The sequence below is a fragment of the Helicoverpa armigera genome, chromosome 6, assembly GCF_030705265.1.
Source record: "Helicoverpa armigera isolate CAAS_96S chromosome 6, ASM3070526v1, whole genome shotgun sequence".
Classification (NCBI taxonomy): Eukaryota; Metazoa; Arthropoda; class Insecta; order Lepidoptera; family Noctuidae; genus Helicoverpa; species Helicoverpa armigera.
The window spans coordinates 12,305,604-12,329,055 of record NC_087125.1 but is presented as its reverse complement, the minus strand read 5'-3'; the positions used below and the strand labels follow the sequence as shown (position 1 = coordinate 12,329,055).

Genomic DNA, 23,452 nt, shown 5'->3' with positions numbered 1-23,452 from the left:
AAACAGTCGAGCACGCGAATGCTTTGCGCCTGCGTTTCTCTAAACTGCGCGTGCGTGAACACTGTGTGTTTGGTAAACAGTCGACAAGTTCACTGTAACTGCATTATTGAGTTATGTAATGTTAATGTTTCAAGTCTTGTTGTGTGGAAAATTTTCAGTTGCAAATGGAGGATTATTGCAGGCAGGCAAATACTGACTGCCAAATGATAAGATCTCGATTATTTTTTTTATGAAAATAATAAACAATGCTATGTCAAAAGTACGAGTTATCACTGACACCTACTCGATTCAAAGTCAAAGTCTAATAATTTTATTTTATTTAGGCCTTTACAAGCACTTATGAACGTCAAAATATAAATAATTTTAATTCTAGATGAGTTGATTAACTAAGTACTTATGCTGACTGTTTTATGCTTGTGTCTTACGAGAAACAAACAATCTCCAACAACGGAATCGGTCATCTACAGCTTTTATCAAATAACTATGCCGTTCGAAAGTTTGTTGTAATGATCGCGGTCGTCAAAATACAAGAACAACACATCAAATGCTTTACTAAGTAGTGTTATTAAAAAGGTTAATTTGACAGAACAAAAAAATTCTATCATTTTTATTTTTTCAATTATTTAACATACACAGCAAATCTGTGTTATTCAGCACGACTGCATGAGCATAGCAACAACAATAAAACCACTTAAATCAGCAGCCGATCGGAATGTTAAGCGAATATAATTGGTCATCGATGTAACCTAACAACGAGAAGCCGTCGTCTTTCCGAATGAGCATAATTGGCTCAATTCATACGGCCCGTGCACGTTTTGTTACTGGCCGGCTCAATGACTGACGTTTAGTACAGTGCGCCCAGATTTTATGTGACAAGTGACAAGGTCACTTTTTAACTGTCATTTCATATTTTGTAATGATGGCGTCGTAAATGTCAGCTTTTTTTATTTTATTTATATACTCGTTGTTGTTATTTTTAAGTTTACACATAATGACGGTTGTTAAAAATGCAATACACTGATCCTTGGTAACCTGACGTCTCAACGTAACATACAAAAAAAAAACATTCGTAATATTTAAACTTTTACAGAAAGTATTATAGAGAAAGCCACAAGGAGATATTTATAAAGCAAATATTAGTAGTTTTTTTTTTTGCATATGAATAATTATAATCTTGCCAATATGTAGTTTTTGGTTGCCAAACTGCCTAGTTGTTAGATCATCAAATATTCTTCAGCCTACAGTGCTAATATAGATCCTAATTATGCAAATTGATGACACAACTACATCCTAAAACAGTGCTAGATATCTCTTTGTTTTCAGTCTATTGCGTCATGACTAAAAATAGTCTTGTTACTATCATCCTTTTATATCCTTATCGAAGACTAGCCGTGTCCGCGGTTTCACCCGCGTGCCGTGGGAACTACTGCCCGTACCAGGATAAAATATAGCCTGTATAACTCGGGAAGAGTATAGGTTTCTAACTTTAGTTTCAGAGCCTTTGAGATACAAACAAACAAAAAATCCTTTTGTTTATTAATTTGAGTTTATTAAGAAGGAAGTCATTTATGAAATTAGTAATCTTACTACCGAGGATATTTGTGTATTTTTCTAGATACCTAAATTAGAATCGCTAATCGATCTAGCCTATTGTTTTCGATATCCGATAACTACATATAATAGTCTAATAGAGCCCACTCTGATTTGACAACCATATTAAAAAAGAAAACAGATAGACAGATATATTTTTTTTATGGATTATCTACATAAATTCCGGGAACAAGGATGTAACTTTGCCAAAGAGCGATTACCTACTTTAACTTTGTCGTGACAACATTTTAAGCAAATCCTAGTGATTTGCATTAAGACTGAAGTTTTACATTATATCAATATAACAATGCAACTGTGTAGAATTTACTAAGTAAGTGTTGTATGTTTCTGGCATATAATATCCATGTCTGATTGGCTATTTTGTTAGATACATATGTGTCTCTATTTGTACACTAAAATAAATCTATACTAATGCAATAAAGAGGAAATTTTTTTTGTTTGCTTGTTTCGGCTCCATAACTGCTGGACCGATTAGAAAAATTTTTTCACTGTTGAAAAGCTTCACTCTTCTCAAGTAACATAGGCTGTATTTTATCCCAGTACTTGGTGTAGTTCCCACGGGACGCGGGTGAGACCGCGAGAAAAGCTAGTTAATATAACAATGCAACTGTGTAGACAGTTTACAGAGTATGTTCTGGCATATAATATCCATGTCTGATTGGCTATTTGACCTTGGTGACAAACCGAATTAATGGTAATGACAGACTGGCCACACATTGTGGTATAGACATATGTGTCTGGCTTTGTACTGATGGCTCAAGTACGGCGTGTAATCTGCTAAATTCGTATTAATTATATTATGGAATTGCAAAATTATTTGTTTAATGAGCCACCGAATATTTATTTATACATAATATAAATAAGTTTTGATCCGTGTGTAAAGGAATTTAAACAATTATTTTCAATAAGTAGTAAAAACTGCTGAAGGGTCCACATTTGTTTACAATGTTTTTCTCTTGCTCAATTTCTTTCTCACTCTGAATGAGTTAAGAAGACATGCAAAATATAGTGCATGTTCAATTGTTTTTGCAATGTAATAAACAATTACATATAAACAGCCCCGGATCTTCAATTTTTATTAGGCGGGGCAAAATCTGAAAAATGCCGCCCCGCCTACCTACTTATGTTTATTTTCACCTTTATCATCCATATAATATTAGCTATCAATATGTAGGCAGGCAGGGCCGTCTCTAGCTCATGTAGCGCCTGGGTGCAATCATCACCCAAGCGCCAACTATGTATTGAAGTACTTACAGTAGTTACAAGGAATATAAATAAGAACGTTCGAATGAAGTGCACTTTTTTGGAAGGTAAAGGACTTTAAAATATGTGTCCAATTCATTGTGGGCTCAAAATGTTGGCCAGGTTTAAGTTATGAAAGTCGAGAAAGATCAACGCAATTGAAAAAAGCAGCGCGAGCGAAGCGAGCGCGCAAATTTTTCAATTTTGGGACACGGTAAGTAAATAAGTTTCAAAAAGCGCTGTAAAGTAACAAGCAGTCGGAAGCGCAAACTTTTTTTTGTTTTTAAGGACTCCATAAAAAATGTTTTCTACATTTGACTATTAAAAGGTAAGACGGCGTGTACTTGACTTATGAAGTTATTAAGGCAATGCGTTATAATATTTCGCGAGCGAAGCGAGCGCAAAATTTTTTGAGCCTACGACACAAAATTATCTGATCAAGTACACTGTAAAGCGAACTTTTTTAAAGACTCACAAATTAAACTGGGAATTATGTACAAATTGAAAACGTGATTAGAGACCGAATCAATAACCGACGACCGAGTCAATAAAAATAATAAGCAATCAGAAAAACAGTACATACATTGTCATTTAACCGCGAGCGTAGCGAGCGAGAATTTTTTCACTTAGTTAAGTAGAAAATAATCAAAATGATCAAACAAATCGAAGACGACTTTTTTAGGAACTTTGCTTGTCAGTATCGTGATACAATGAGGAACTTCCTTATCAAACGGGTGTAATTTTATCGATATTCCTGGTGGTGGAGCGTCCCTCGGCGCCCCTGAGACCGAGGCGCCCGGGTTATTCGCACACCTTGCACCATAGGTTAAGATGGCGTTGTAGGTAACTATTACAGTAATCTGTAATGTAGGATTTAAAATAAAAATAAATATGCGATATTCCTGGCTCATAGATGATCGCAAATAATTTTTAATGAATTTTAGTTTGCTAAAACTTCGCCTCGTGAATAATAAATGTTCGTGCAGTCATGCAGCTTGTCTCACTCCGCGCTCAGGGTATCGGTCAAGTTGATATGGCCATGAAATTGCTGTACTTGTGCTTTTTTTATTTAATCCGTATTCAAAATTAAATAAAATATGAGTTATCCATTGGTCTGTGAAGTGTGAATTTGGCAGCCGCCTGATTTTGCCGCCCCCTGAATTTGCCGCCCGGGGCATAGGCCCCGGCTTGCCCCCCCCCTAGATCCGGGGCTGCATATAAATAATCCGCAACGTATACATATTTCAAGGCTACGCAATATGTTATGTTATGCCAAATGCTCGAATTAGTTTGTTTTGTATTGGAATTATATAAATTCAAAATACACGATGATAACCCAAACAGACGTCCGTCTGTAATTGTGTATTCAGTCCATTGTTACATAAGTATTATGTGTTATTTCGGCAAGTGTACTTAGAGACCTATTAGTTTAATTCTTCAAGTATTCAAGTTGGTTTTTCAATATACTTAACTGAATTCGCCTGTGTGTTTTTTTTTAACTCTGATACAAAAAGATGTTTTAAGTTTGACCAATGTCTGTCTATCTGTGGTACTGCAGCTCTTAAACGAATAAACCGATTTGGAAGCAACTTTTTAGATGTAAACTTTTCCAATAAGGGATCTGAAACACCAAACTTTATCAGCCGTTTTGTCAACAGTGGCACAAAATCTTATCTACTTTTGTTTCACTCGCGACCCGTGAGAATATCTGCTCTTCCCGGAGTACCTACAATATAGCTTATGTTACTCGGGAAGAGTGAAGCTTTCCAACACTGAAATAATTTTTCAAATTCGTTCAGAAGTTTCGGAGCCTTCAGGGTTCAAAAAACTAAAAACTGTTTCAACTGGACTATGTCAGTAGGTCATAATAAATAAACTTCATTCCAATAAAAATATTTTTCTGAAAACTGTAATTTCATCAAACAAATGTTGTTTGTATAATTTCATTAACAACACTGCTGACTATTACTCTAATTAACTAGAAAGCACGTTTCTACACACGCAGTAGAATTGCAAGAACAATCATTTATCACAAGGCCGCTGGTATGAATTGTTTTAATGGTGTTTGTTACAGTTTTATGGAATTTTTATAGCGTGTCTAATATAAGAAATTGAAGGAAAATTTTGATATATTGTTTTGGGTTGTCTTGACTAACAATATATCTACATAGAGCTGAACGGTTTCTATTTAGAATCGATTTTAAAAATCTTTTCGTGTTAGATTAGATAGCCCATCGAGGAAGGCTATAAGCTACTTTTTATCCGGTTGTGCGGAGTAGTTCCAATGGGATGTGCGTAATACCGCTGGCGGAAGATAGTTGCAATGTGTCGTGTTGATATAGTTTTACAATTAGGTACTCATAAACATTAGGTAAGTAGGTACATGAGAAAATAGGTACGATTAAAAACCAAAGACGTTTAGAATCTGATGACGCAAATTGTCACATGTAATTTTATACTCCAAAATCAATTGGAACCATTTTCCTGTGTGGTCAATTAATTAATCAGAATTATATCTTAAAGGTCAAAGCTAAAAGGAAAATTGGAAGTTAAATACCTCCTGATTATAGGTCTAGATTTGTTCCTTGATGGGCTTATAATTGTTGGATATAAAGACTACTTTCTGAGGCTTTCATTATTCAAAACTCTTCGAGAAATCAGAGCTTTGAACATTAAAATATATCATCCATCATCGACTTGCCACGTCTTATGACCGCCGAAGACACTCCTTGGTTAGGTCACAGGTGAAATATGGGAACGATAGTCAGAAGCCTGATAATCAGTCATACAAGGAAATAGGTTATCGGCGCCAGAAAGACAGTCACTTCATCTTATTCGCAGGTATTACTTATTTTGGAATGGATAAAAACATTTGGCTACCCAAATAGGGTTTCAGTATCCGTCTATGCTCTTTCAGTGCCATACCCAAATATGGTTTTAGTATCCGTCTTTGCTCTTTCATTGCCATTTCTATCACTCTTTCGCTTCGAACAATCCGCAACCCATTTGATATTAACACAACAGTTTACCGCAAAAGCATCATTAATGTAGTTTAATACTTTATTGGTATCATTACTACATTACCCCTGAGTCACCTGATACTGTTATAATACAGCACAGTTTATAACTTTGATGCCGCCTACAATAAACGCAGACAATGGCTCTAAAAGTTTATGCCTATACAATAGGCTGGGTCGTGTCTTCAGTTCATCTATCACGAATATTGTTATAATATTGCCTGTAGACAACTGGTTTATAAATAAGGTTTGTTGGATCGCTTATTTTTATTAGGGGGGTTAAGTGATATTTACTTTCCTCATGTCGTTCATCATTATCTTTCTGTCGTTTTTTATCCTCAATTTTAATTTGGGTTGACGCAGTATGTCTTCTTCCATACTCCTTGATTGCACCTCAGCTCTCCTCTTTTCTATAGAGTTCATTCTGACGTCATATTTTTTCGTCTTTTACTAGCTGTTTTCCGTGGTTTTACCCTCTGCATCTTCGTCTGGAGAAAACTCCACCCCGCACCTAGATAATGATCCAACAAGGGATCTAAATGTTTTTCTGATGTATGAACTACATTACTGTAGACTTCCCTCAAAATCTTTTCAGTAGCTTTCACGTAAAAAGCAGCAGAAATCTGCGCATCCAAACTTAAGTATATTAACGTCATTTGTTGAAAAACCTTTTCAAAACCATAAAATTCTCGCCATTTCGTGAACGTTTAGCATTGAAAATGTCGATAACCCGACCCCACTCAGAAAGTTTTAAAATTAGGTCACCTGTCGTTTTAACAATGCCCTTGCAACACGTTTTCGCCCGCCCCTGACCTTGTGTACCAGCGAATTGACAACAGAGTCACCTTGGAGGAAGACCAATGCTTTTTTGAGCAAATTATTCATTTGCGCTTATGTCATAAAAACGTAGTCATATAATTCTTATTTTCTTACTGAAAGTTACTGTTTTTTTCCTTGACTATTTCCATTAACGTGGGATTTGAACTTCATACAACTCATTTCATATTTCATCATCTTCACTTAACAATTCTATTGGTCCATTTATGTAATATTGAACTCTCATAAGATCTGCCAATATCCCACTTTTAACTTCTGGTTGCAGCCTCCCAACTTTCTGGAGTATACCAATAGTGACACAGATTACTAAATAGTTATTAAGTCGTCATCATCATATCAGCCAATTACCGTACACTGCTGAACCCAGGCCTGGTGATAATTTCGTGATCACCTATCTGTTTTCACAGGATTTTTTAAAAGTAAAACCTCGTGCGTAAACATGTAATTAGCAATCGATAGCACAAGTAGTATGTGCGGTCTAATTTTAACCTGTCCGAGTTACCTGTCGACCGGTCGAGTGTTGCGTCGTCGTGGCATTGTCTGTCGTAAGCCCTTTTATATGTTACGATTTCTTGGACATGCCTACGATCTTTCTAAATCAAAGAATCATTTATTATTTCGAATAAAACATTTACAATTTCTGCATCTTAGATCCACTTAATTTTGCACTCAATTCATTATTACCATTCATCACTTCAGTTTAATCAATGTCAACTTTAGGTAATGAATTTACTTTACACATGAATCCTGCAAACATTGCATAATTTTATCGTTCACTTACCGAATTCGGCCTTCTTGCATCAACAAGACATAATAAGTGTTATTTTTGCATCCTTGCATCACAAATGACCTTGACCTTTTGGCAAGCATTCGGAAACTGAACAATATATCCGATGTCGTAAATTCTCATTATCTGTAAATGTATGTAGTTTTCATTGCCTTTCCTTGCCAGTGCGTCCGGGACATGGAGAACAAAATGACTGGCGGAGATGTAATAGTGCAAAAACTTTAAAGAAAATAGAGCTCTAAAATGCGGGTGTTCGGGGTATGAAAAACGTAATTAACCCGCCCATTATATTCAAAAAAAAAAAAACAATCAATCAAGCCTAATCTTTGACTGATTGACAAGGAACCCGAACGTCACGTTAGTTGTAGTAACTGATCGAGCCTACCATACGTTGCTTGACCTACAAGAAGGCGCCTGACCTACCTTCCTCATGGCATCTCCGCTACCTTTCCTTCCTCCGTGTTCCGGCAGCTATTGTTTATTCATCTGTTTTGCTCGTTGGAATGGTGCCCGATGTGCTTTTAAAATTCTAGTGTTGACAGATGAAAAATTACGCTGGTGCCGTGAAAATGGGGTGACACGTTTTCTTTTATTATTGTTTGATTTATGGGTCGACACCTGTATGGGGATTATCCTGGATTTTTAAACTATTGTGGGTTGTTTGTAAACGCTCTTGTAATATCAATTTGCTGTTATGTGTATCTTTATCTGATTTCCACATTGAATTCTAGATCTGCATAATTTACAGCGACAATATTTCCTGGATCTTTCTGGGTTAACATCTTTAAATCATTGTTTTTTTTTATTATTATTGTGTTCAATATTTTGATATCTGTCTAATATAAAGTGCATTTTCATTTTTGTATTAACGTGGTCTAATCCTATGAGAGTAAATAACCGGAACTTTAGTATCTCTTGGATTTTTCAGTTATCTATTTATGGTACTGATACGCTTTTATCAATTTTTCGGTAGTTCATGTCTTGTTTCATTCGATAATGTTAGTACTTTTAGTGCAGTATAAGGAGCGTTTAAAACCATGCATGATTCTCAAATGTAATTAGTGTAATATTAAATAGTTTATCAAATACTATTGTAGTTGTAGCTTTGTTTTATCGCTGCATTTTTTTACGGTCTACCTACAGAAAATAACGCGATATGAGGAGAAATACATATATGATATGCTAGAGGTACATTCATCAAATGCCATAATACAAATCCTGTTGAAAATTGAAACGTTTCTCTAGTAGGCAAATCTGGGGCCCGATTCTCCTAATTTTACTTAAGCGACATTCGATTCACGTTCGACTCGATTCGACTGATATCCAATCCCGACTCGATTACGATTGAAGCGTATGTGGCATGCCGCTATTTTTTCTTTGAAATAAACGTTTTTATCCTTTTCTGTCATTCAATAATGAATCATTTTGTCTGCAAATGATTTACGATTGCAAAATGATTGTACAGCAAACTACCGTATAGACCAAAATCACCAAAATAGCAGACCAATCGCACACCAATCAAATGTCAATCGAATACGATTGGTCTTTTATTAGTAGCAGAATGCCCGATATGGTTAAAACTGCTATTACGATCATATTGCGATTCGATTTCTATTCGATTTTGATATTATTAACTTAGGAGAATCGGGGCCCAGATAGGTTATTGAAATCCACATAACACTTAATTTTCTAGCCCTAAATCTATGTAACGTAACCATGTACGATAACTAGCATCAATTTATCCGACTCCATTACAATACCTACAAAATCGGAAAAGGAAGTGTAACCACTCAATTTGTAAGCCATTAAAATAAAATCGTCGAGTATAAAAGTCGATGCTAATTATCGGACCATATTCAACGTGTCGACATTCACATTTGCCTGTACATATAGGCAAAGTCAGAGGCGATAAAACAGCCTTACTGCTTTCAAAACTAAGTTCAGTTCCGCATGAATTCTGAAGTTGAATGTCTCAGCGGCCATCTTTGTTTGTTTCGGTGGCCGGTGAAACGGATAGGCATGCATTTGGCTTATTATTTTGTATTGATTTTTAGGGTTCCGTAGCCAAAATGGCAAAAACGGAACCCTTATAGTTTCGTCATGTCCGTCTGTCCGTCTGTCACAGCCGATTTACTCGGAAACTATAAGTACTACAGTGATGAAATTTGATGGGAATATGTGTTGTATGAACCGCTACAAAAATATGACACTAAATAGTAAAAAAAAGAATTGGGGGTGGGGCCCCCCATACATGTAACTGAGGGATGACATTTTTTTTTTCGATGTACATACCCGTGTGGGGTATCAATGGAAAGGTCTTTTAAAATGATATAAAGTTTTCTAAAAAACATTTTTCTTAAAGTGAACGGTTTTTGAGATATCAGCTCTCAAAGTCGTAAAAAGTATGTCCCCCCCCCTCTATTTTTATAACTACGGGGTATAAAATTCTAAAAAAAATAGAGGTGATGCATGCTAATTAACTCTTTCAACGATTTTTGGTTTGATCAAAGTATCTCTTATAGTTTTTGAGATAGGTTGATTTAACTGTAATTTACGGAACCCTTCGTGCACGAGTCCGACTCGCACTTGGCCGGTTTTGTGTATGGAAGAATTGTGAGGTTTCCTAGATTTGGGCTATCGATACTCTCAGAAAATGTACAGATGTTGTCTTTAGTGTAAGTAGTAATGTGGCTTATTGGCAAGGTTAGGTAGACAGTAACTTGGTTTGCAGGGTTTTTTATAGACACCTTCTTTCTACCAATTTATCAATTTAACTCGCATATCAGTTGCATAAAGCTGCCAATATAGAGGCGGACAGCCAGGGGTCCCTCGCCCCGTAAAAACATTCGAATAAAAAATAACCATAGCCACCCAAATAATCTAACACTGACATTGTTTTTTAAGTCACTTTAGTAGTTACTATGACTTCAAACAAATTCTTCAGCTTCATAATATAAAGTACACGTATCAGTTATTGCTATTGATAGTTCGAATTGCTAGATCAAAGCATAAAACCAACTGAAGGAAACGAAATAATTTATAACCATCATGACCAGGTGTACAACAACAAAGCAAACAATTGCATTTCCTTCAAACAATCGATTATTAGAATTGCAATAACTACGTAAATGATAGATAGGTAGTAAATGATAGTAGCAATAGATAGCAACAGGTTCAAAGGCTAGTGTTATTGATTTTAATACCGCACCTGGCGTTATTGTAACTAAATAATTGACAACGATTACAAAGTTGTTATCTATTCATAAGGCAGTTACATTTTTATACTTACGTATTCTAATATTGCTTTTTTTTATTTATTGCATCTTTACACTTATTATGGACATTAAAAGGAGGTTTTTCATTCATGTATGACGTTTTTGCTGATTTCTATCTGGCATTGTCACAAATCACTCAGAAAGCCTTGAGTTCACATTATGTTCGGAAATCTGTGCACTATAAGTAAGATGCCCTGGGCAGCTGGCTGATCTTCTCATAAGAGAACAGCTGTGGCTGACAGTCGGCTTGGACGCCATCAATCATCATCATGTTCGCACAGCATGAACGTCAAACAACTGTTTACATAAACTATGAATTTTCACATTCAATTTTCAAAGTAAACAGTTAATAAAAAAATACGTTTATCTGTCGGCGAGAAAAGACCGGACTATGTAGTTTGTCGAAGTAATCTTAGCTGTTTATAACAATAATACTACATTGTTACAATCGCTTCAAACCAAAACGATCTATGAACTGCGATGCCTTCATTATCATTTTGCTAATTCTGTTATCTAATTAATGTGCATTAATGCGTTTTATTGCTCGGATGAACAAAGGAATAATTAGGTACTGACAGCAGCTGTGGTTAGTCACCAGTGCGTCATATTGGTTTATCTTAGTATTGAAGTTCAGTATAGGCAGCAATAATAACAGCTGTTTCTACTGTTGAGATTATATCTAATGATTTGATAATAGTGATAATTAATTTGTACTTCACTTTTGCCAGAAAGAGACGCCCTGTTCTAGTTGAAGAATGAGAGGTGCCCACTGCATTTAATCAAGGCAGTACACGGGTTTTCCAAATCTGCTATTTATGGCAAATTAAAATAAGAAGAAAAAAAACCTATTTTATTTGAACAAATAAGCACTCTCATTTTTAACGATCGAACGTTCTCCTTTTTCCTCCCGGCAACCACAATATCTTCTTAATTCTTTGAAAAGTAGGCTGCCTCTTTTTTCCTCTAAGCAACCACAATATTCTAGATATACTTTAGGGATTTTCCATACTCCAAAATTTATTTTACGCTCTATACTCATCAAGCTAGGTCTTAACTTGGGCTTAGTTTGTTCATCTTTATCAGAACAATGAAACATTGTTTAAACACAGGTCAATGATACTTCTTAGACGTTATTTACCATAACGTGACATAATAATCTAGATGATTTCATCAGCAGACGGAAAAACTAGATTTTACTGGTTTTGTTCTGATAAGGCTAAGTTTGGTTATGTACGTATATGGGGTTTCTTCCAAAGACTCGTTTATTTATAAATTTGTGTGACTGAATCAAAATCTTGGGCTATATTTTGTCTTTTATGGACTGTATCTGGTAGTGTCCCTGACTTTTTAAGACATCTTCTTTTCAATAGAAAATTATTATTATTCAGGAAACATCTACTCTTGTGGGGTCAGATAAGCAGTCGCTTCTTGTAAAGCACTGGTACTCTGGTAAGCTAAATCCGGTTAGACTGGAAGCCGACCCCAACATAGTTGGGAAGAAGGCTCAGAGGATGATGATGATCTACTCTTGTGGGGTGAAATATATTTAAAAGTATAAAACCAAGAGGAACTCCAAAATTTTTAAACCTCTGACATTTGTTCGACTTTCGAAAATCAGGAGCGTCGTCACATAGTGTCATCCACATATCCACCTCTTTACAAAAAAAAATATGTACGTACATACATTTGCACCGACAATTTATTTCTATTCTCTCTTCTTCTCAGCGTTCCTGCTATGTAGTCGACCTGTCATCGTGGTGAACATACACGTCAAGGAGAAGCTGGACGCCAGTGACGTCGACAGCCTCAGGAGTATAGCGGACCTGGCGGTGGCCAGCGGCACCCAGCTCGTGTTTATAGGAGAGTTTCGGACCAGGAGTAATGTGCAGAGTGAGTACTGAGGACCACCCCCTTTTTTTGAAGTCTGTTAATAAATAGGAGTTATTTTTGTTTTGTTTAAAGGATCCGAAACAAGAGCTGATCCTATTTGAACAATTCCAGCCTTACTACAAAAACTGAAACATCTGTTGAACACTTGTTATAAAAGTGGTGCTGCAAAACGGACCTTATTTCAACGTCATAATCTGTCATTGTTTTAAACAAGTGTCCAACAGACGTTTAAAAGTTTTTGTGGTCCGACACGACGGTTCATGTTCAAATCAATGACATGGGCTATGTTTAATCCGGGTGCGGGACGTAGTATCCACGAGACGCTGGTGAAACCACGGAAAATAGTTCGATTGAATTAAAACATGTACAGTGACTTCATCGGCGTATTAAAAGAAGTCTGTCATGAAATAAACTACTCAGACTTATGGTCATATCACAGTAACTATATAAATATTGGAATATATCAGTGATTTTCTCTAAAAACATTTTCTATTATTCAGAACTATTATTATCAGCAACACGATATAGGCTTTCGGCTACCATTTGTTGTCACTCTAATATTTATAACTACAAGGTCATGTTATGTAACTTATACTACAAAAACGAACAATTGACAACGAAAATAGATATCAGTTTGCCATCATATCAGTTTATCAGAGTGCCGGATTTAACCAAATATCAAGAGTAAGAGTAGCATCCGGAATCCCGAACCTAGATAACTATAGGGATCTTAACCACTTCATTGTCCACGATGTAGACACAATAGTTAAACAATCGGTGTGTATCACATATGACTCATGGGATAGTTAAGTTATTAAGAGGCTGACAGCACGCAAAACAAAATACGTACGAAAGAGGCATGATGACGGGACGTTCGTAACATAATATAAATTTGCTATCTTTAAAATAAGTTGAGTAGACAAAAATAAAAATCAAGTAAGTTCTGTCAATGTAAATTCATAAGTAATACGTATATGTTCGTAGATCATTTTAAGAGGTAAGTTTTAATTTTTTTTGTATCGAGAAAACCTTTCGAGTACCTGTTTTTACAGAGTTTTCAGAAATACGTATGGTCTAGATTAAAGTATATTTTTTCGTATCGCCGTCAAAAACTATATAGATTTGGCAAAAAGAAATGTTTAAGATAAGCCAATTTGGGTGTTGTCAATCTTCCGAACCTAACATTACTTTGTCGCTTTTTCAAATTTTCCTACAGTACAAAAAGACAGTCAGAATGACGTATTCAAGTAAAGCCAGAACAAAACGTTCCAAATTGAAATTTTATTAATCCTATCACAAAACTGACGCACCGCATACTTTTTAATCCGGCCTAACGACAGTAATCTTCAGAAGCAACAAAGTAGACGATAAAAACAATAGGATTACAGATAGGCAAGTGTTCGTTATCGTTCAAACAAGTTCATTATAATAATCGATGGGTCTTATCTATGTTAATATCTACATTAGGACACAGCTGTGGTCTGTGGTACGTCACAGAGTATGTTGAAATATCACGTGCGCATAGCAAGAAAGGTTTAATCCAAGAGGATTTATGCAGTTCTATGAAAATTGATTTGACAGTCTGAATTCATCAGGCTTAGGCCATAGGATTATGATGGGCCACGGTTTTTATACTATAGAGACTGACTGTCAGTTGCACAAAGCTCCATTAAAGTAAAACTTTCGTTAACTCTATTGCTGTCACTTTTTATCTTTTTGACAGAGAAAGAGTCAGCAATAGGTTCTTAGATAGGCCAGTTCTTACATGGATCACCGTTTTCATACCATAGAGACTTCCTATCCCCGGATGAGCTGGAACTGTAATCATTTGCCAGATCTTTTACCAATCTTGTTAGAAGAGTCTTATTGGATACTGAGAATTTTAATAGGCATACAGAAAGTGCAACTGTGTCTGCGCATGCATTTATGCCTTTATATTTCATACGTATGAAGTCAGTTACCAAAATCCCCTTTAAAAATAAATGAAATACGTAGTGCTCAGATTTTTCTTCTTATCGATTTTGTAAGTCCGTTTTAGCGACAGTCGACCTTCTTAGATATTACTAATCATACAGCAGGTGTTCGATAATAACAGCATTTAAATACACAGCACTAACCTTGAACTGACGAAGTCTAAAATAGTGCAGAAGACACTATTTTTATGTATTCTTACTCATATTTTCTTTTAGTGATGTGTGGAAAATTGTAATGGAAGATAAATAGAAAGCTCTACTATATGAAAGTTTTCTCTCATTATTTTGAAACTGATCATATTTTTAATGAAATATATTTATGAATTTCTATGTATACTTAAATCATATTGTATCTTTCCCCAGCTTTCAAGACCTGCCAATCCGTGCTGAACGAAGACATAATTACCACAGTGGACGTCAAAGCTACAGGCCAGAGCAGCATCCTATGTCCTGGCATGCTGGACAGCACCAATTTCAACGGACACTCCGGTGCCATCAAGACAGGATTGAGCCATCTAGCCATACCCCGAGGTTGGTCCTGGGGCGGCCCCGCGTCCCCATTCTGCCCAATCTGGGCCGAAATCAAGGTCCCAGATTGACAAAAATATATTTTAAACCATGGCATTAACGAAAATCTAGCTAATTTTATACCATCAGCTATTCTACTCTATAAACAAAGCCTTTTCGTGGCGTTATTACAATTCTATTTTAATTGACGTTTGACGGCCATTTTGAAACGTCAATCTTGGCGCCAATTATTCTGTCAATTTTCTGGTGTCAAAATGTATTTGCTATGTATCCTATTTATTGTTTTAAGTGTTAGATTTTTTAGTATTACGTGATAACCCGATCTTCTGGGTTTCAGAGTGTGTTTATTCAGTATCTATTTATTTTAATTGAGTGAAGGTAAAACAAAGTGGCGGTTGAGCAGATCGGGTTCTAATTTATTTATGTAAACGAATTTTTAATCAAGACTTGCTGTGTTTAAAGTATACCTATTGCAATAAATAGCTACCTTAATGTGTGTACATTTAGTAATGTAGGACCAAAATAATGTAGTCCAATTTTCTTACATTGCCCAACCAAAGCATTGCCCGGGCAATGGAACTTCTATCAGCAACTTATTTAAAATATCATATTTTATTGAATTACCACAATTTAGCAAATTATGTTAAATAAATGAATTTGTAATATATATTTATGTAAATAAACGTAGTCTTTGCGGGGCATAGACTGAAAGTGTGCTTTTTAATATTAAGTAGGTAGGATTAATAGGCGTTTTTTTTTTAAATTTTCATTTTGCAGAATTTGGGTAGTATTTCTTTGCATTCCTTTCTCTATAACGCAGTAATAGTTAAAGATAGTAATCTTTTGAAATGGTCACAGAAATGGTGCTTTGTTTCCAAACAATTTTAGGCCAATTTACTTGGTCACAACGGTGCCCTTTGCTAGTTCATAATGTAGCCAAAAGTACTGATTGTTCAATATTAGGCTGAATATCTATTATATGATTTAAATATCATCTCCGGTCGTGTCGGATTGCCGTCCCATCGGGCTATGAGAGTGAAGGAATAGGGAGTGCACCTGTGTGTACTATAATATGTCCTGCGCAGCTGGCTGATCTCTTTGTAAGAGAACAGCCACCGTGGCCGAAATCGGCTTTGGATGAAGTAGTTTAAATTGACATCTGTATATTGTAAGTAAAATTATGTCAAACTAGGTAAAAGTTTAAAATATTGAACAATCAGGTCATAGTTAACTATTCTTGTTTTTACTTTTGTTATTACTCACACTTATTTAATGGTAATAGATTATTTGCATTTGGTATATAAACATAAACGGTTTTTTTTAGTAAATTATTATTTTGCACCCAATTTTTTTAATTAAAATTTTCACAATGCAATATCTTAGAAATATGGCCATTGACTAATAAATGTGACTAAAATTGTGAATGTTTTGGCCTTCAATACTAATAAATATACCTAATCTAAGATAAATAAATAAAAAAATCTACTTAATATTTTTGTATTATGTGATTTTGATCTCGTATAGTAAGATGAAAGTTATTGTCCGTAGATTCTTTGTTTTTCAAAATTCATTTGTCTGCTGCAATCTACTAAACAGCTGTACCATTTTCGCAACTAAAACAAAATAAATCATGTATTCTTTGTCTTATACTAAAAATAGTTATCAGTATCAATACTATTTTTGAAGTCATATAATAGAAATTTCTTCAAATATAATAACTAATAATGATATTTGTATATTTTATTTATGTTTTGTTGGGTATTTAAGGGGTCCATTAAACAGATGTTACTGTAACCAGAGATTCCACGTTGTCTATGGTTTATCAATTTTGTGATAATAAAATAATATATTATTTTGTGGTATTATCTGAATAGTTTGAAATGTTTATTACATGGTGTAAATTATTGATGAATTTTAAAATAAATTATTTAAATTATGATGAGTTGGTTTTATTTTTTATTCGTAATGTACTTATAAAGTTCGTCGGCACTAAACGCAGCTCCCTAGATTAATGCTTTGACAATTACGGTTATTATTATTATTTTATCAGTTCTGTTCAAAAAATTAAACGTTTGACTCGAATATTTTTATTTTTACAAGGTATCTTTATTTATATATTTATGTTAACCCTAGATACCTTTTAAGTGCATTATTTTATCCAGTTTAAAGCGTAATTGCATCTCACATTGATTTGATTTCCATCAACACTCATAGCTTGTTCAAGTCTCCTTGCAAAAATATTCTTGCATATCCAAAAAGATCACAGTTTTTCAAATTCTAGCCTATTGTCAATAAAATCTGACATACCAAGTCGTATTGACATAGTAATCCTACTACCCGAAAGTCTTCGAGTTTTACCAAATATTCTCAAAAACGTTTAAAAATGCCTGACGTGGAAGCAAGAATGGAGACCATGCTCTTCAATTACCAGACTACATACAAAACGGACTATCGAAGGGGGGAAATAATCCCCCATGTTCCCACTGTTTATAAAGAAAAGCCGACATGCTTAAGAATGAGGCCCCCGCCTCTCAAGGACGTGCATACACTGACAGCTTGGAGAAAGAATGCTATACCGTTCAGCTTGATGCATCATCCGAAGCCTATTATTAGGACGGACCCGAATAAAGTGCCGGAATCTTTTGTAAGTTCATACTTGATTCCACTTGTGGTTTTACTCGCATCTAGTTGGAACTTTGTACATAAGTACAAAAAATAGTACCTAACAACATTTTGCTGATGTGCCAGTAATGGGTCAGTGGCTTAGGACAGCAGCAACTTGTAAGTGTCTAAACACACTATGCCGAACGTACGCGACCGAAGTTCCGCGGCTGATTTTACGTTCCAACGTAATCGCCTGATATGACACACCATAAGTGCCGAACTTACCCGGCAGAAGTTCAGTTGCGCAATTTTGTGTGTATATTCTGTGTTCGACTTCGGTCGCGTATAATGTGTGTTCTACAGAATACGTTGCCGCCGAATTTCCGCTGAACTTACGCCCGACTGAAGTTCGGCTGTACGCTATAACGCAACGTAATTTCGGCATAAGGTGTCGCCAATAATTCAAATAGCATTGCAGGCGTAATCATGCCGAACTTCCGTCGCGTATTCTCGGCATAGTGTGTTTAGACACTTAGGGCCTTACTACAAAAACTTTAAACCCTGTTTTACACTTGTCTAATAAAATTTTGGCTGCAAAATGAACCATATGTCAACGTCATAATTTGACATTTTTTTAGACAAGGCATAAACTGACGTTTAAAAGTTTTTGTGGTAAGACGGTATGTGTTGGTTTAAAAAGGGAGTATAAAAAGTTGGGTATGTAAAAGGGAACACAAATGATTTCATTAAACAAAGGGGATTTTTATTTAAGGTTACATAAGATAGGGAGGTCCGAAATATTTGTACCACTCTGAAAAGTACACTGACGTCCATAATAAAGTGGTTACAAAAATACATCATCTGTGTGCCACTGTCTATCTCTCACGGTTGTTCAGTTAAAGCCTGATGGCAGACTGATAACGAAATCTTATTAATACCCCTCTAGGTATGGAACCCCAACAAAAAAAATCCTACAGACCATATTGAACAGTTTATTGACACACAGGTGGCACCCATCGACACGGAAAAAGAGAAAGTTATCAGGACCCGTCCCCGCGTGGTCATGTCTCCGGCAGTCGCCCTGGATGATCTAGACCCTGAGACACGCAAGATTCTCTGCGAGTCAATGTATACTAGTAACACGACCAGAGCCTCGAGGGAAGCGATAGCTAATTATTTTACTGTGAAGGCGCCCATGCCAAGCCTGCCTGCGCCCGCTAACCCGGTATATGATAATCATTTAAGTAGATTTTTGCGTAGTGAGGATTTTAAGAAATCATTTTCAATCTTGGTACCTACCTGTCCACAATCCTTGAAAATGAGGGTAATAAATAATGTGCATGGGCAATAAATAATTCAGTGGGATTGTCAGTTACAGCATTTTCTCAAAATTGAGAGTTCAGGTATTACATTATTTCGACTGCTTTCATTAATATGTGGTTATTTTGTTCGTATATTCGACGAGTATTTTGTTTGTAATACTAGATTTAAATGGACTTTTTGGCACAAAACTTTTTGGTCTTTTGGATCCGTAATTTTGGATTGTACCATACTTGTGTTTTGACCATACTTTCTCACGTCATGTTTTACAATACTGTTTCTTCATGTCCGAGTCCTGTACTGTGTACTATTAAATAAATAAATAACATGGTCTGGTTCTAGATAACGCTTCCATCACTAGAGTTCCCCTACGTATCTCCAGAATGGAGGATGGAGACCGTCCAGTGGGATAGAAAACAATTGAGAGGCTATTGTGATCCAACCAAGGAGTTCTGGCTCGCGGAAAAATTGCCGCCGTAAGCATTTTATTTACTACTAGCTTCCGCCCGCGGCTTCGCCCGCGTAGAGTTCGGTCATATCGCGTTTCCAAGAGAATTATTCAAAAGTCCGGGATAAAACTATCCTATGTTCTTTATCAAGATCAACTCTATCTCTGTACCAAATTTTATATTATAATATAGAAATTTGAATTTTATTTCATTAGTCTTTGTGGGAAAGTCATTTTTAGGCAGAAAACATGTCTAATGTGTCCGGAAGAATCCGGGGGTTCTTTTTGCCCTAATCGAAATATGCTTTTTGCTTCCATTCCTATCACATCATCACCTCATTCTCCGAAAAAAATATAGATCATGATAGATAAGTATTTGTCGTTCACAGTTGCAAAGCGTGCGAAGAGACGGAGATTGTGAGGGCAGACAGGGATATGCGTTACAAAATGAAGACTGGAAGGTTTTGATAAATATCCTAGGGTAGATGAGGAAATATAACATTTATCTATTTGAATGACGATGAAAAACGTTGTAGGTCGTTTCGATGCGTTGAACATACGAATTGCGTAGGTATCCTAAACTTTTTCTTCATTTTAATGACGAATGAATTCGAATAGGAAATATTTAATTTTAATGGTTACAAATACCTATTTATTTAATTACGTTTTTCGAACTAGAATTAATTTGATATAATTTAGATGAAAGTCAAACATTATTTTAGATAGCTTTATGGGAATTGTGTCGCTTTATTTTTAATTTAATTAATTTTAGATCTTTAGTTTTATTTGTAGCTGCCTACCTACATCTCGTTCGTAATAAAATATTTAGAATTATACCTTTGCTGTTTAATTCATTATAATAAAAAGGTACCAAGTACAGCACAGTGCCTTCTGGGCTTGCGGATAATAAAGATATGTAATAGAATAAGTTAGGCCAGTGCGAGATTTTGAATTAATGTAATCTTACAGCCAGCCAAAATCTTACAGCACAGCCATTACGGGGCCCCAAGTTCTACAAATAAAACCTTTTTCAATGTCTATAGAACTGTCACAAAAAAACACAAAAATGTCTATTGGACCCAAAGGGACATTTTGATGTCATTAGTTTTCTTTCTGAGTGTATTTTAATTTTTATTTGTGTTTTAATTTTCTGTTAATTCCCCATCATGACGGATCCCAGCCTCAAAAAATACGAATCTCTGATTTTCGATAGTGAAACAACTTATAAAGACAATTTCCGCGTTTGGGAGTTAAAGCCGGATGTAAAGACTACGTATAAAGTGAAGAAGCCCGCCCTTAGGCCGTGCCCGGTCCCGTTGAAGGACTTACACGCCCTCACGGCTTGGAGAGACCCAAACGTACCTTTTGACCTGTACCATAGACCCAAAGGGATCATTCGTACTGATCCTAGGGTAATTCAGAAGAGTTATGTAAGTACCTACGATGTATATTTTGTGCCTTTTTATTTGCAGGTAATAATTTATCCTACACATCCATGTTTGTCACTTATAATTAGTGTTATTTTGTTCTTGACTGGATTCTCATTGGCAAATTAAAGACTTCGCCTCTTAAACAGCGACCCTCCCTATTATGTAAAAAAAGAGTGAATTGTTTGTGGTCCTATCACGTAGGCTCTTAGCCTTAATGTAATTCATACATTTAGAATTGAGCGTGTTGGTATATCTGTTGTCTTTTTTAGGATAAACCACCAGATTTGGACCGGGAGAAAGTTCAGAAGACGCGGCCCAAGGTGCTGATAACTCCCGCGCTAGACATAGATTCCCTCGAAGAGCCGTAAGTGTTCTAACTACCGCACAAAACCATTTATGTACTTAATAAAATATTAGTAACCACACAGATAAATATTATTTAACAAAATATTCATATTTTAACATATTTCCCGCCGTTTCACCCGCGTCCCGTGGGAACTACTGCCCGTACCCCCATGAAATATAGCTAGTCGGGGATAACGTAGCTTCCTAACAGTGAAATAATTTTTAAAGTTTTGGAGCCTTTAAAGGTACCGTCAAACAAACAAAAAAAAATTCCTTTATACATTAGTACCTAGATTAATTAGACAAGCAGTTTTTTTTTTCAATAAATACTAACATTTAAATATTGTTCCATTCCTTTAACGGCAGTCATCGTCAGAGGCTGGTAGACAATATGTACACATCCACAACAGCGAAGGCTCTGAAGGACGCCGTGACGCTAGCGCACTTGGAAGGAGTCAGGGCACCACTGTCCGAAGTCTATGCGAGATGCAACCCGGTGAGATGTTTAGCAGTTTTTAAGGTTCCGTACCCAAAGGGTAAAACGGGACCTATTGTTTTGGCTCCTCTGTCCGTCCGTCTGTCACCAGGCTGTATCTCATGAACCGTGATAGTTAGAGAGTTGAAGTTTTGAGAGATGAGAAAACTAGAATAAAATAAATATTTTGGGGGGCTCCCATACAACAAACGTGATTTTTTTGCTCATTTTTGCTCTAGTACGGAACCCTTCGTGCGCGAGTCTGACTCGGACTTGGCCGGTTTTTTATTTTTCTGTTCGGACGATAGACATCCTTAGTCTGTCTCCCAAAGGCCACCAACGCTTAGGGTACATCTACACGGCGCTTAGGGTACATCTCAGGTGATTAAATATTTAAACATGCAGTTCACTCGATGAGCTAAATTCTATTTACATTACAGGTAGCCCTAGAGCCGGTGAAGGAGCCCTACGTGTCTCCGGAGTGGCGCATGGACAGCATGAGGTGGGATAAACGCCAGCTCAGGACCTATACTGAGCCCACTAAGGAGTTCTGGCTTTCTAGAGGACTTTCTCAGTAAGTATGCCAAAGTTTTCGCTAAAGGGCAATGGGCAAATTTCTATGGACCCTGGGCTATCAGCGGCCAACGATGATTTTAGTACTAATGGATGTAGTCTTTAATTCATGTTTTGAAGTTCTATCCCCGTGGTGGTGTACCGAAAAAATGCATTTTTGTTTCTGAATTTTGAGCTTTTCTGGCACCTAGTGACTTTTCTGGTCCATGTAAGTTTCCTCATTGTCCTTTGATGGCGCTCAAACATGTTTCTTCTGGTCTACTCGCTCTAGCAAACAGCAACAAATGGCTTGTGAATATTTCTAAAGTGTTTGCGATGACGCGTACCAACACATTTTTGGAGAAATCTAGACATCATCTCATCTGCTTGCCTTTTCTTAACTATGTTGGGGTCGGCTTCCAGTCCAACCGGATGCAGCTGAGTACCAGTGTCTTACAAGGATCTGACCCCCTCAACCCAATTACCTGGGGAAATCTCGACTTTATAATAATTAAATATTTCTATATCCAGTTGTCCGGAATTCAAGGCCACGGGAAGACCGACGAATCAAAGAAGGGGTTTCTGAATCAACGTAGCTTTATTGTCAAACTTAAACGTATAACATTAGTTGTAGACTGTAGTACATTGTGTTTGTTATATTACAAATGAGTGCAGAAATAATGCATTTAGAATGGCTGGTGATGGGAGTCCCATAAACGATATATCGATTTTTATATCGATTAACACATGAAAAGTGGGATTTATGTTTTTTTTTGTATGTATGATCTATAATATCGTGATTTTTGTGGAAAATCTAATTTGGCAACTTTATTTATGTAAAATGTAAATGACGTTTTCCCTACTTCTAAAACTTGAATGGATTACCAGATAATATCGTTGTTGATGTTTTTTTTTTATAAAAGTAAGAGATCACTTACTGAATTAAATATAAACTGGCTTCTATGTATTTGGGCAGCTATAATTATAACATAATTTCAGTGATCATAAGTAAAATCTTACTTTCAACATTCACAATGATATTATTTGTTATTTTACTAACAAAATCATTACTTCTGCACTGAAATGTAAATTTTATAAGGCAGCTGTTTTTCAAAAGA

At 36.0% G+C, this 23,452-nt stretch overlaps 3 protein-coding genes across 4 annotated transcripts in view; all 3 read left to right on the top strand.

Annotated features, from left to right (window-relative positions):
• The window catches only part of LOC110373992 (endonuclease/exonuclease/phosphatase family domain-containing protein 1), a 32,224-nt gene extending 15,125 nt beyond the window's left edge, over positions 1 to 17,099 (top strand). For both annotated transcript variants that reach the window (XM_021331501.3, XM_021331503.3), the window contains exons 6-7: positions 12,495 to 12,659; positions 14,996 to 17,099. In XM_021331501.3, the coding sequence (XP_021187176.3) occupies positions 12,495 to 12,659; positions 14,996 to 15,231 (401 nt within the window). In that variant the 3' untranslated portion in view covers positions 15,232 to 17,099. The remainder of the gene's footprint in view (positions 1 to 12,494; positions 12,660 to 14,995) is intronic.
• Positions 17,100 to 17,481: 382 nt separating this feature from the next.
• On the top strand, positions 17,482 to 20,368 carry LOC110374000 (uncharacterized). Its single transcript, XM_021331513.3, has 4 exons — positions 17,482 to 17,804; positions 18,771 to 18,989; positions 19,427 to 19,560; positions 19,922 to 20,368. The coding sequence occupies exons 1-4, from the start codon at positions 17,544 to 17,546 to the stop codon at positions 19,998 to 20,000; spliced, it is 693 nt and encodes a 230-aa protein (XP_021187188.3). The 5' UTR covers positions 17,482 to 17,543; the 3' UTR covers positions 20,001 to 20,368.
• A 223-nt stretch (positions 20,369 to 20,591) lies between these two features.
• On the top strand, positions 20,592 to 23,182 carry LOC110374009 (uncharacterized). The gene is made up of 5 exons (XM_064035104.1): positions 20,592 to 20,962; positions 21,232 to 21,326; positions 21,674 to 21,803; positions 22,223 to 22,356; positions 22,866 to 23,182. Exons 1-5 carry the CDS (start codon positions 20,699 to 20,701, stop codon positions 22,918 to 22,920), a joined length of 678 nt encoding a protein of 225 aa, XP_063891174.1. The 5' UTR covers positions 20,592 to 20,698; the 3' UTR covers positions 22,921 to 23,182.
• Positions 23,183 to 23,452: the final 270 nt, after the last annotated feature.